This window comes from Pieris rapae, chromosome Z (genome assembly GCF_905147795.1).
Source record: "Pieris rapae chromosome Z, ilPieRapa1.1, whole genome shotgun sequence".
In the NCBI taxonomy this organism is placed as follows: domain Eukaryota; kingdom Metazoa; phylum Arthropoda; class Insecta; order Lepidoptera; family Pieridae; genus Pieris; species Pieris rapae.
The window spans coordinates 4,994,930-5,009,851 of NC_059534.1; the positions used below are offsets into that span (position 1 = coordinate 4,994,930).

Sequence of the window (14,922 nt, forward strand, 5' to 3'; positions counted from 1 at the left end):
AGCAATTACTTACTTTTTTACAATTATTAGCGACACATTGTCTATGGAATGAAAACGAAATACACTGTCGAGTATTCCTACAAGAAATTAATACGTTTCTTTGCTAAGCTTTGCATACTTTTGATGACAAGAGGGCCCACCCGCCTTGGTGGTATAAATTGCAGTAAAACTGCTGCCTCAACACTTCAATGGACATTTATCCCTTTCTAGAAGAAAGTGGGAGAAGGAGCCGGTATTTCAAGGGATTTTTAAGGACTTTTCGCATTAAAATTTCGACAGTCATTACAAAAGCCGTACTTAACATACGAGTATGCACACGAAATAGGCAACAAGAGAAGGACGACGCATTGATTAGGTAAAGCAACATTATATTACTATTTGAGGCTTGTTACACCTAATTTAAATATGACAAGTGGCTGACTATGACTAAACATTCGAGAGGCATTAAAGGCTTATAGTATTCTGTTAAATATTTACGTTGATTCACATGTACGTACAAGCACGTAACTCAACATTCAATAAGAATTACAAAAATGCGCAAAGTACGCACTACGCACTCACGACAGAAAATGAAATTTAACTCAATCACGTTTTTTAAATCAAAAATTTATTGCATTTTTACGAATACACACGTTGTGTTCAAGAGGCCTAGAGATATAGAAAGATAACTCTTTACGATACACTGTTTGGAGCTCTTTATCCAATCATAAAATGACTACTAATGACTGACTAATAGTTAAAATAACAAAAGGCTTGGTCTTATTTAAAAAAAAAACATTTTCATTAGAACATTTTGAACCATTTGATTTTGGTTGTCGTTGGCAAGTTACAACAAGGAAGAAAATATAAAAATATTAGACAAATTTTCTTATTAAAATATCAAACAAGATAAGCACATCACATAAGAACAAATCTGTCATTAAATTCAACATCCGAGGATTATGATAAGACTTCGTACAAATGTTGTTTGACCAGTATGACAAGTGTGTCAAACACACGCAAAAAGTACCGCACGGATTACTTTTATTACTGCTGGGAAGTGGGTTTAGTACTTTTGCCTTCAATGATAAAACCATAAATTATTTGCAAAAACAAGTCAATGTTTTATTAATTAGCGAGAGGAATATTCACTTCTATATCGTTGGTCCATTTAAAATTTATCAAATTTCTCTTTGTTTGGCGATTCGAATTCCAATTCTTTGTTTTTATACATTACAGTAAGTACGCAAAAAATAAATTAATTTGTTATATAGTTTAAGTACAGAGTTTAAAGGTTCTTGCACTTAATTTATTTCAATTTGACGTACCTATAAACTATTTGATGATCATTATGTGAAAAGAACACGTGAACGAATGACGTTTATATGAAAGTACATCTAATTTATTTTGTGTATTTTCAAGTTGATTTTGTAGGAATCCCCTAAATCATACATTTTGTTGACAATTTTTTACAACATTATGAAAACTTTCGACAGGTCACAACTTCTTTAAAATTAATTGTTAATAAAAAAGAACGTTTTAATCCGATAATAGTAACAATATCATCTGAATGTTTTTTTCAATTAAAATATTATGAATCTCAAAAAAATTACGTCAATATTAAAAAAAGGAAGATCTTAATTTACTAGTACTATGTGACCCAAATCTGGAAATAAAACTACACTACTCACTCAATTTAAAATTATCAAATTCAATTAAAAAAAAAACTACATTATAATCGTCGTGTAAAATAATATGATAACATATATGTACTGTGCTCATCACACAAACAGATTTACAACAAAAAAATATATACGTCAACATATGACCAATAGTTGCCAAAATGTAAATCAATCCTAAGCTTAAAATAAAAAGAAAAATGTTACATCATTAGCTGGTTTACATAACTTGTAATGAACGCGGAAATGTCATGAGTAAATTTTACAAAAGCTAGCGATTATACAAAATACATATACTAACCAGAGGTACATAGTTGAGAAAGATTTGAGATTAAAGAGCATACGTAAATATTAGGACCTTACATATGAAATTGGCTATTTGTATGGAAGGCATTAAGTAGATTTTTTGATAGAATACATATACATATTTAATTAATCATAGTATGGACCATTGTTACCTATGGACTTTTGTTATCTTATAGGTAGATCATATATATAGCATCAGTGATCGCTTTACTAAAAAAAACCATTAGGGCGGGAATCAATAAAATCTTTGAATGCGTTGTCAGAGATAAGTTTTAAATAACGCGAAATTTAATGTTTTCCAGTTTATAAATAAAAACGCAAAGAAAAATACTAAAACGGGAATCATAGTTTTCGTAAACAAATGTGCGAGTACAGAATTGAGTTTGGAATTCTTAATCAAAGATATCTCCTATTTTATTAGGAATTTGAGGTCAAAGAACAACAAAACGTCAATTTCATATGTAAGGACAAGGATGTATATAAATATGAATAAAATTCTCAGGTAAGTTCGTAAGTTTGGTGTAAAATCAAACCGGGACTGAGTAAAAATAAAAACAATCGAAATGGCTAAACTGAGTCTTCATGTGTTATATGGTTAAGCATTATTTATGGTCTAACATGCAATTATCAACTCTAAGGTCATGTGTTCGAATCACGAATGAATACCGATGAACTTTTTCTATACGCGCTTTCAACATTTGTTCGATTACGGAACTCTCAACTTCGAGAGAAAACCGTGTCTAAGAACCAAATACTAACGGCGTATGGTGGGGACAACTCTGATCTGATCGCTACTTGCCTATAAACACACCACTGATTGGTCTACCCAAAACATAAAGAAGCACTCCTATTATATGCCTTAATTATTAAAAATAGGATACATGCGTGCAATGGAAAACATTTAAAACGAAAGCTATTTTAATATATAAAATATGAAAAACGGCCCGTAACCAGTATTCAAAAGTTAACAAAACAGTCATGGCCACTGGCACTGCGAAGTAGCTATAGTCACTTGACGACCTTAGATATAAGTCACGACCTGAGAGACATATTATCTACATTGATTTTAAAGGAAAAGCAATTACTTTTTCGTTACATAGTTTACAACATTTTTAATAAAAAATATATTCAATTAAAACTAGCATATTTTTATACTGAACTCGAAGAAACAGGTTTACAATTCTCTGATCTAAATCGGAAAAATCCCAATTTTTTAATACCAAAACTATTTTTAGGTCGCCGTTCGCGAAAAAAACATTAATTACGAAAATAATATACAAAAAATACTACAAAAAAATGTTAGTAAAGTACTTTACAATTAATAATCATCGATCATCGATCATAAGGTCATTATAAAGTGGTAAAAACAAAAAACAGTCCAATCAATATCAAGAAAGGCTTAAATTTATTTTTTATTAAATTTTTTGCCCAGCAACATACTTTAGTCATAACACATGCTTAAGTATTTAAAGGTATAAATTTCTGATTAAATAGGCGGTAAACAAAAGCTTGTAAAATTTATTTATTTAGCACATCTCTCAAATTGATCATATTTTGCCGGGAATCAAGTTTGAGCTATTGAATATTCTGATGCTCGTCCACAGAATATAGCTCACTATAGCTCCTATAAATAGTATCAATACATCGGCTATTGTTTCAATAAGAGCTATTTATAAATAATTGCCTTTGATTAGATACTTAAACAACTACCTCCGTTCGGTCAAGTGTTCAATGGTTTGAAGATCACGGTTTCCTACCGTCAAAATCCCGTTTGTAAAAAACCTAAGACAAAAGAGAGGATTTTTTTTAATAATTGTTTCCGGTTCTTGATTAATGGTTTATCTTCATATTATATATAACTATAAGTTCTATAAGTGGGAATCATTGAAAAGTGTTCTTTAAAAATGAGTTTCACCGCAACACATTTTAACATCATCTGAAAAAACAAGATTATCTCATCTCAAAATATGAGAGCAGTAGAAATTAAAACGGTAATAAGCATCGTATGACTTGATCTTTGTGTTGAATTTGTGTGAATATTACTGAATAGAATGTTATACACACATTGTTCTGTTCTAGATAATCAAAGAATACACATACTTGCGTTTAGTGCCGGCTTTGCGTGGCTGGTGATTTTATTCAATTTGTGATAAATACACTTTTTTGTAGATATAGTATGTCTTCTATAAAAATGCCAACGTTGCGCAGGGTATCAAATGTTTTATAGTGATATATAACGATAACTTTTTGAAAATATTCATTAGTGTAAGCTCATCAGTAGGTAAAGGAATTTTTAACGGTCTCGTAGTTTTGGAGTCATGTAAACAAAACCACAATAAAACCTTTCCTCTAATATAAGTGTAAAAATCAATAGAAGTTATTGGATAGCATAACGGCACAACGGGCGTAACAGAATATTAATTTTAAATCGCTTTAAAAAAAATGGAAAAAAAGTTCTTTCGTGAAAATAAATATACTTAATTAATGAATTCTCCGTATTTTTTATCAGGTCGATTTTTAGGTATTTTATAAATAGCAATAATGCCCATTAATGAGCGTCCGTGAAACTCGAAAAACAAAATAAAGAGTAATTACGGAGAAATTAAAAAAAAACACGGTAATGGGTTGAGGAAAGATGTTATTTCTTTTTAATTCGCCAGCAAATTTGACGGAGAAGAAATCTCAAATTTTTGTAATACACTTATTTTTTCTTACATTGAGAGAAACGTTATCTACCATGCGGTAAGGTAAGGTTGGGAGTGGGAGGGAGTAGCCTCACTCAACGACCTGTGACCACAAGTCTTCGAAATGTCACTCCGAGAAGTCAGCGGTCTGTGAAGTTTCAGAGCTGGACTTGATGATGTCGCAAAATAATGGAATGAAGGAAATCAAACCTACCAATCGTAATGTTATTGTTACTGTCGTTATGTTTTGCAATTTGTTGTGACTAAATAGTCCAGACTTATGAATGGAATTGGTACTAGAAGTTTCTAGCTAAGCTTATTATCTCTAAGCCCAGACTGGGAAATGGAAGAGATGTACACTATGGACGTTTTGTATATTCTATTTTAATTTTTAAATATTATATTCAATATCGATAACCTAGGACCTAAATTGCCTCTTTAGTTCACCTCCGCGTTTGGTTTTTATTCTCCGGGAAACAATTGTTTCTAATAACTAAGAATATTTAAAAAAATACGTTAACACAATTAGGATATATACATGTTTTCAAAAGGAAGGCGGAATTAGAAAGGACGGCTCAGTTACCAAATATTTAAATTCGAATGCACCATCGATTTCTAGGGGAAAAATATTTCATTAAAAAGGAGCTAAAATATTCACAAATATGGAAATTAAACATACATTTATTACGAAAACTGCGCATCAATTTGATTATTTTAAGTAACGTCCTATATACGATTATATTTGTCGCATTTAATTTGTACTTATTACCATATATTAAAATATTACATTCTTAAAATAACTACATTAGTTTTAGTCAGAAATAGTAACACTTGCTTCTATAAATATTTATTATCGATACATCCTTAACACCTTTAAATTCGGAAGTCAAGTCAGTTTCAGGGACATGGCAGAGGCTCATAGGCTAAAATGTGCTCACCTTAACATAGGCCTTTTATTACATTATGCAAGGCAATACGTTATAGAGGTTAAACAAAACCCGCACTAATACGTGTAAATTACTAATCGCAAAAGGAAAATGTTTGTCACTTGTCTTGATTTTTAATTAAGAATAACAACCTAGAGGCTTATTGTCGAATAAGGCTAACAGGTTAAATATAGTTTAATCATATAACAAGCACTTACTTTTGAAAGTTTAATTATATACATACTAACTTATTGTACGAATATAAAATTAATATTAAAAAAATTAATATAAAAAACAATTCATCTTCTATAGCCATTTAGAGCTTGGATGCTTTACTAAAATTATAAAAAAAAGTATTAAATAGTAACTATTTTATGCGTTTATTTAATTTTACTTCATATAAATATTTAAATTTGTTTACCAAATATTTAAATGAAATGAAATGGTTGTAGAATAAAAATGTTGATAGTTGATACGAGAAACATTACAATTTTAATAAGGGTATTAAAATACGTATCATGTTGTTTTAAACACTGCGTAAAATCAAAATATTAGAACTCACCTGCGGTGCGAAGCCAAGGAAAGATAGTTTTCGGCGACCACTACTCATGTCGGCGAACTGTTACAGATACGATTTCATTTAATGGCGACAGCGGTCTGACTGAACGTTTATTTTACCGGCGTTGCCGCGGCGAACCGTCGTAAACGACGCCGACGCAACCTTCATCAGCCCTGCACTTACCTGTCAACAATAAACAATGCCTTGATTAGCGATAATTAAAATATATCTGACGTTTTCCACATGTCAACAGTCATGTTATTTAAAAAAATGGTAAACGAAAGGAATTAATTTCTTTATTTACTGTGTCAATAATATTTTTTTTTACTTTAGATTATTTAATTTTAAGACTATGTTTTAAGTTTTTGAATTACTGATACACATACAACGCTCTTGATGGTAAAGTCACGTGAGTAAACCCGTACCGTCTGGGTTCGATAACAATATTTATTTTAATATAATTTATTAACAATATTTTCGGTAATAATTAGTTTCGGCTTTTAAGATCACTATTGTAATTAATGCAGACATTTCAAATGAAAGTCTGATCCACTAATACACAAATTAATTTTTTTCCACAGTTTGATAAACCCATTAAATTTCTTTTGTTTTTAGAAGGAAATTGCACATATATTATTTATAAGTTCCAATATTCTTTGAAACATCTATTTTTCAGATCCAACTTTACATTGTGAACACAATTGTAATATTATAAAATCTTATTTGAAAATATAAACGTCTGGGAAACGGATATTTATCAAGCACATTGTGTAGTTTTCAATTACAATAATACTAAGTGAAGACATGTATCTGATTTACATAACTAAAGAATACAGTTTTATCTTCAAAAATCTTTGTTTCTTTGACCTTCCGGTGATGTCTTTTAGATATTTATTTATATGCCATATAAATATATGTTATATATTTACCTATTTATTCGTGTATTGGTAGTAAATTAAATAAGAAAGATAAATTGTCTTTAAACATTTGATACAAATAATGTCACTGAAAACAATTTTTATATAACCCTTGCTAATTGATTGCGGGTACATACGCGGAGGGCAGTGTTTAACTAGTTAAAGTACCCGCATACTTAAGCAGGTACCATATTTAAATATATAAAACGCCCTCTTAGTTACAAGACTTATACTTACGTATAAATCAAGATCGGCTGGACCAATTTCAGTTCTCTTTTTTGGTGCAATATTCTCAGCTCCGAATACCAGAATAAGATACAATATTATATCAAATAAATAATCGACTAACAATAAATAATTTTACGAATGCAAACTACATGTGGTGCCATCTGTTGACAAAACTACGCATTACAATGAATTCGTGTCAATTCCGGTGAATGTGGAGATGCATAACCAGGCTTTGATCTTGATCGAAGACATGTGTTACCGCATAAAAAAATTGTATATCAGAAAGTGCTTTAACATGCAGTATCGCAGTATTGGCGCTAGAGATAAGAGGCACGTGTAAAACTGCCATTCTTCTTTCGCAATGGCTAGCAATAAAACATTTCTGTATTTGTAAAAAAATATGACCTTAAATTCTAAAACAAGTTTAACTAAAGTAACAACGATATTATAAGACTGTAAGGCGAATCGAAGTTAGCCAGGTCAGCAAGTAAGATATAAATTTCGGACATGTTGTGTATACTTCTAAGTTAAGTAAGTAAGTATTACTTGTATTATCTGTTTGTAAGTCGGCAAAAATGACTTTACTGTCCATAAAAAAATATAATAGTATGTTGACCATCAAAGAAGCCAATATAAAGACAACACATTGAAGAATATAATATACCTATTAAGAAAACCGACTTCGATAACCACAATAAAATAATGCGTCTTATTTGAAGGCGTTAATATAGATTAGGTTTCTAAAGTAAGGTTAAATTTACATGTAAACTATTTTTAGTAAGTGTTTCTTTACAATTATATACATAAATAAATCAGTAATGCTATTTTGTTGCACCCACCTTAAAAACCACCACCTTAGAAGCACGAACAGCATTAAAAACTAATTAAACTAAACTACATAATGAATAAACAAAAAATGTAGTCTATGAAAAACATTATCAACATGATAAGCTGTTAATTATACAGTTAAAAATTTAGTTGTTTCATAAATTTTAGCCTGTGTTGAAGGTTTGAGAGTTGAAAACATTTTTGTGACATAGAAGATATAGCAGTACTAGGTCTACTTTTTAAAATTAGTTTACGAATATTTTAAAATCAAGTCTCTATTGAATTATAGGTAAGTCTCTAAGGACAACAAATTCATGGATAAAAAAATATACAAAAATGATTCATATCTCAGCTTAAAATCTAAACGTACTCTAAAACGTATTCGGTATTTTGTCCGCTTGTTTTTCTTAATACTTTCTCACCTAATAATCTGAACGTAAATTCATCATTCATTAGTTCATCTCATTGATTCATTAATTCCCTTTGGTGTCAGATTTGTAGTAAGTAACTATTGTAACTATTATTTTTAGTAAATCAACTTCGTAATTTTCATACCTGAATGAATTCCCTTCCATCAAGCATCGTGCAACTCATTTCTTTTAACAACATTATTTCTGAGCCTACATCTTTATCTATACAATCCACCCACAAATAATGTACATTTACTCAACGCAGGGAGTTTCGCGACCGAATTTGTTGATACTGCCGTACAGAAACTGTGCTAAATAATATAATATATCATTAATCTGCTTGATGAGAGTGAACGCAGACAAAATAACTTTATATATCGTAGCTGGATAGTAAATTCGATCAGTTCGCAACAATTTCTTGAAATAGCTAGACCATTCAATCGATACGAACAAGTAAATACAAGGTCAATCAATTTAATGATATTATTATCGCTTAATTACCATAACTTTGTAACATTTAGATTACCGTTAAGAGTCGGGAGAGGGACTTTATGTAACGCCTTATACCGTCAAACATTCAGTTCAGGCTAGACTCTGATTTCAAATAAGTTAAATGACAATTAAGCGTAAGCACTTTTGAATTTCAAAACAAACACCAGTTAGCTGATATCGACACTGCAACCAAAAATATATCTAAAACTATCGTGTTTTCGGACGCCTTAACATGTGTTTTGGTGGGCCACGTGTGTACGCAGGTGGCTCACTCGTCACCTCACCACCCGCTCCTCATACTGCGACAGATAAAGGTCATTCATATAGCATATCCTTATAAGGGTACCTGTGGTTGCGGTTTGGTTCCTATCAACAATTTAGCTCATCAAGAAACATGAGATTGATGTAATTGTTTCTTGACACAAATAAATGATATTTCAAACGCCGTTAGGGTTATTCAGTGCGAAAGGAATCTAAATAAAACAGTTGGTTTCATTGGATAGACTTTGGGCGGTGACCTCTTCTCATGCCGTCTATATGATTAATTTATGGCCGAAATTGCATCTTACGGGTAACTGCAATGACTTCGCAAGTGTACTGTCGGAGTACCTTACTACCAACCTTACGTCCAATCTTATATATATCCAAACTATTTAATAGTTACATAGATCATTGTCTTTACAAAAAATATAAAACGCAAAATATGTAGCTAAACACAACTCTCGAAGCGCTCGAAGATGGCTGGACAAATTCGAGTTTTTTCCTAATTCCCCAAAGGAAGGTTTTTATGGAGAGAAAAATAAACAATATATTATGTATAAAGATATATAAAGGTTTTAATATCATATTTCTGTTTTCATACCGGAAATCCCAAGAATCTCTATAGGGTAGCATAGCAAATTATCCACATGTTGTTATGCAGCTACTAAAAAGATAGGCTAGGCGCTGTCAACCTATATACCGATATACCGACAACGAATTAACTCATATTTCGGCTATATAATACTCAGAGACGATGAGAACTTTGAGAAACGTGGCCGTTCTCCAACCACAATCAGTGAAAGACAAGAAATTCACAAGAAACACCAAATAATAGTAAAGATTTGCATAATATATTTTTCAAATCCTTCTGAATTTTTTTATGTTTTACATACAATTTTTTGACAAATTGAAATACGACAATAGATACTGAATGCTGATTTACTTACATTATTAAAGTTCCAATAATATCTTTAATTTAAATTAAGATTTTGCATAGTTTACGTTAATTCTTATCGTATACGTGAAGCTATATTAGTAAACTTTTTGTTTAAAATAGTGTGAAACTTCTAAAGAAATTCTTGACAAACCTTAGACAGTGTCAGATATAAATTTGAATCGAATTAAAGATTAAAAACATTGCTTTTAATTAAGATATCATATTAAAAATGATATCCTACAGATTATCTAAAATTTTAATCTTCACAAATAATAAAATATATACTCAATAATATATTGCTTATTTGAACTGAAAGAATTTAGTTTCTTTATTTATTATATAATATCTATCTGAGTACCAACTATAACTTATAAATTAAATATATCCGGGTCTTCCCGCCACAAAGCACCGACTTCATTGAATGGGGACTGTAACTCCGCAACTTCTGCTGACGCGCTTTGACGAACCTGATAAGAATCAGTGTATCTGTTACATTATTTGTTTATTTATTAGGCAAGTAGGTGATGCACCTCCTGTGCCTGACCCACGCCTTTGACTTTTGGAGTCTAGGGCTAGCCGGTTTCCTCGCGATGTTTTCCTCGTTCGAGTGAATATTAAATGCGCTCATAAAAAGGAAGTCCGTTGGTGCAGAGCCGGGTTTTGAACCTACTACTTCAGGGACTAGAGTCGCACGCTGAAGCCACATGGCCAACACTGCTCTCTTGACGAACCTGATACATTTAATCATACGGGAAAATTAATATCAAACCTTATTAAAAAACCTGTTTGTATACAGTAATACCCCGACTTACGCTACCTCGACTTACGCGAATACGGAGTTACGCGATTTAATTTTCTCGTCTATTCGTTTTTTGTTTGAACGCCGCGCAGTTAAAGTCAAGCGGCGGCGTTTGTTTCTGACTCCCCCCGCCCGCATTATTATTCGTTCAGTTTACAACAGGCACAGACGTGTAGTGATGTAAACTGTGTAGGATAGTGATGATGTTCAAGAGCTTGTGGATTCACACAATGAGGAGGTCACAAATGATGAGCTCATATCAATGCGTGAACAAGTCACAATGATGAACAATGATGATTCTTTGGATCCAGTTCAATTGGAAGATCAAATGACAGTTGGAAACTTGACAGAAGCCCTGAGTTCGATGGAAAAAGGGTTAACAATTTTGGAAAGCATAGACTCCAATGAAGAGCGCATTTTTGTTACAAAACATGGAATTAAAAAATTACTAGGATGGTACGAGGAGATATACGGGAGAAGAAAACGACTTTGTAATTACAATTTATGAAACCTTCTACATCAAACTAACTTCGGATTGCGTTTATACACTCTATTAATATAGTTTGTCATATTATCTAGAATGAGATACTAATTATTTCCTAAATTATTGTTTTATTTAGTCTCCAGTCCCAATTAAACATACTTTGTATGTCTTTATATGCAAATTTGTACCCCGACTTACGCGAATTCGACTTACGCGGATAGCGCTCAGTCCCACCTATCGCGTAACTCCGGGGTATTACTGTATTGAGATGTCAGATAATTTTTAATAACAATTTGACAAAATTATTTAGTAATATCAGATCATTTAATTAAATTTGATTTGTAATATTCTTAATTAAATATCTTACACTTCTGCGAGGCATCAAAGCATTTCTTCTAAAAGCCACTAGAGTTATAGGTCTATTTCTTCTTTCAAATGGTGCGAAATAGTCCTGTAAAAGTTAATTTAAATATCATAAATAAAAACGACAATTAAAAGAAACTCAGGCTCGTCAGTGAACCCTTGGGACTTTTGACTTAGAAACATGAAATATCACTTTAGAAAGCACAGAAAACTAATCAAACTTACATAGACTATGCAGTTTTATTAAATCAGTATCATCAAATAAAAACAATAAACATTTAAGACGCAGAGTACATGTGTGTGGTTAATAAGAAGTTACCTTAAAGAAAAACACTTTTTAACGGATTATAGTTATGTATTATTGTATTTAAACTTATAATTATTTGTACATAATTTGAAATTTAAACCGACGTTTCGCGTGCTTTACAGCGTGCGTGGTCACGGTGACTGAAGACAAAGGTGTTAAATGTCAATCCGCGAAAATGGAGGACACCGTGAGCAATTTCTGCAAAAACCCTACATCTTTTAGTCGATACCAACTCCGGGGAAATAAATACAGATAACACAACATTTTCTGCAGCTGTAATACTTTTTGACATTTAACACCTTTGTCTTCAGTCACCGTGACCACGCACGCTGTAAAGCACGCGAAACGTCGGTTTAAATTTAAAATTATGTACAAATAATTATAAGTTTAAATACAATAATACATAACTATAATCCGTTTAAAAGTGTTTTTCTTTAAATGTGTAAAAGTTATGTTAATAAAAGACAATACTAAGAAGTTACCTTGCTGAAGTATGGATCTATGCCAAAGTTAAACGGCTTTGCGAGTCTTGTGAGCAAATGCGGAGACTTGAACATCGCGTTTTGAACCACTTGGTCTTCCCCTTGAGACTGCTGTAAATAAACTTGAAATTTTAGAAAAATTATAATGACATTTACCACGCCATTTCAGTGCGTTACAATTACGCTCTTTAATCCATAAGTCTAAAACTTCCACGACAGGATTATGTAGACACGGCGGTGTATTACGAAAGCAGGCGTTGAACCGACAGTTTTACGTCTTTTTACGACAAATGCTAATGGTGGACACCAACTCACGACATAGAAAAACAATCGAGAGTAGAACAGTCACCTTAACAAACCTTAGTAAGGCTTCGTAATACAAATGGTATATCTACATAGTAAATAATTCAAAACTCCTGACAGTTTTACAAGACATTTTAAGGCGTATACAAATTGACTATAATATTAAAACGCTTACCAAAGATGGTGGATGATATACCCATAGTGACTTCATGTCTCGTTTCTTATCCAACGAAACTGGGGTCGCTTGGTATTCACTTAAAGATATCTTATAAGATGTTGTCTGGTTTGTGTCGTTCGAAGGCTCTTTTGTAGCTAGAAATAAATATTCAATTGCTTATACGTTCTTCGTTTAGTAAAGCCGCTCTGCAGAATTATTTCTATCGCTGTTATAATCAACAAGCACTTGCTCGTACTATGAAGGAAACTGACGTTAGAAAACCAACATGTCATTATAGGTCTAAAAATCAACAAATGTAGAAATATGAAGCCAAAAATAGTCTGGATTAGTGCTGCTGGCTTATTATAATTGAAGCAAATAACAGGTGTCTCAAAAGAAAGTTACATTTAGTTTCAGAGTTTTGTGTGAAAGTGTTAGACGACTTAAAGTGCCTGAACTTCAAAACTTTCCTGGCTATTACCAAAGCACATGGTTCAAGCAAGAGCAACTTCATACACGTCCAATACGTCTCTGCCACGAGTTCGAGAATTTTTTTCAGGAAAATTGATCTCCAGGAGAGGTGACATAAATTGGCCTCCACGCAGTCCTGATTTAACCCCCTATGTATTTTTTTCTTATTGGGTTATCTTAAAGCTAAAGTCTACGCCAATAAGCCCACTTTTCTGGGGCAATTGAAAGAAAATATACGTCATAAAAAGACAGCCTTCACTGAGTCCACCTGAGCCGCGAACGCGAAGGTCTTATTTTTCAAAAATAATTTCCCGAAATGCGTACTTTAATAAGCAATAAACACTTTTACTTTTCTTTTTTCGATCAACTAAACTTGAACTTTCTTTTGAGCATACTGTATATAATATTTGGTATAGCTCGGTGTTATTTGCGCGAATAGAAAAGTCACGTAGTTGGATATCGAGCGCAGAACATCAAGGAAAAATCGCGTATGCCCTTCGCTATTTAAAATATAACCATATTGGTAAATACATACTCTCCAATGTTGCACATTTGACACTGAATACAAAAAGAGCAGGTAAGAAATTAAATTTCATTTTTAAATAGCACTTAGCCCACAGCCGTTTGTTCGAATGACCGAAAACGACAGTTGTTGGGTGATATGATGCCTCTGTATGTTTTGTTTCAAAGTTCCAGGTAAGACAGTGCAACAGATTCGCGAAATCATAAAGAATAAGCATTGATGAAGACTATATCCGGTCTGAACGTGGTTTCGCATCTCATAAACACTTAATACTAGTAATAATAGGCTTTTAGTTGAGATACTTTTTTACATTTAGATACGATTATTTTTCAATCTTCTTTTAGGTATCTGTGTGCCATTTTTTGCAAAATTCTCCTCAAAATCCTGCCATTTCTCTCTGCGCTCTGCCTTGTTGCCTTCTTTAATTTGGTCTCTCCACCTTCAAAGTTGCATTCGTCATTTTCGTTTGCTGTACCTTGGGCAACAGTTCAGTACTTCTTTGCTCTACTTTTCAGTTCCTGTTGCCATGTGCCTCGCCCAATTTCACTTTAGTTTATTTATTTTACTTGCAATTTCTGTTACCTTACTAGTTTATCTTAAAGCTGTATTGTTTATTTTGTCTATTCTTTTCTTTCATATCATACATCGTACTATCGATCTTTGACACACCTCTTGCTTTGTATGCTGTGCTTTAATCGCTTGATATAAACTTAAAATTTAATTATTACGGACCCATTTAAGAGCATTTTGTCAATAGTCTGAAGTAAATTATTATTCTTATTAGAATTTTACTTACAGCTAATTATTTTAATACTGTTAAATTGTGT

At 32.1% G+C, this 14,922-nt stretch overlaps 2 protein-coding genes across 3 annotated transcripts in view; both read right to left on the bottom strand.

Annotated features, from left to right (window-relative positions):
• Nucleotides 1–6,250, bottom strand: part of LOC110999887 (anion exchange protein 2) — a 38,279-nt gene extending 32,029 nt beyond the window's left edge. The window contains exon 1 of one of the 2 annotated variants that reach the window (XM_022269171.2): nt 6,137–6,250. In XM_022269171.2, the coding sequence (XP_022124863.2) occupies nt 6,137–6,184 (48 nt within the window). In that variant the 5' untranslated portion in view covers nt 6,185–6,250. The remainder of the gene's footprint in view (nt 1–6,136) is intronic. The other variant, XM_045634280.1, reaches the window with a different exon arrangement.
• A 4,324-nt stretch (nt 6,251–10,574) lies between these two features.
• Nucleotides 10,575–13,592, bottom strand: LOC110999378. Its single transcript, XM_045634184.1, has 5 exons — nt 13,583–13,592; nt 13,120–13,256; nt 12,642–12,752; nt 11,857–11,940; nt 10,575–10,673 (listed from the first exon to the last, which is right to left on the bottom strand). Exons 1-5 carry the CDS (start codon nt 13,590–13,592, stop codon nt 10,575–10,577), a joined length of 441 nt encoding a protein of 146 aa, XP_045490140.1.
• Between the last annotated feature and the right edge of the window lie 1,330 nt (nt 13,593–14,922).

Excerpts from the sequence above, each read along its gene's own strand:
- LOC110999378 (XM_045634184.1), bottom strand. Across the intron at positions 12,753-13,119 it reads TATATCATCCACCATCTTTG|CAGTCTCAAGGGGAAGACCA; the intron begins GTAAGCGTTTTA and ends GTTTATTTACAG. Across the intron at positions 10,674-11,856 it reads CTTTGATGCCTCGCAGAAGT|GTTCGTCAAAGCGCGTCAGC; the intron begins GTAAGATATTTA and ends GATTCTTATCAG.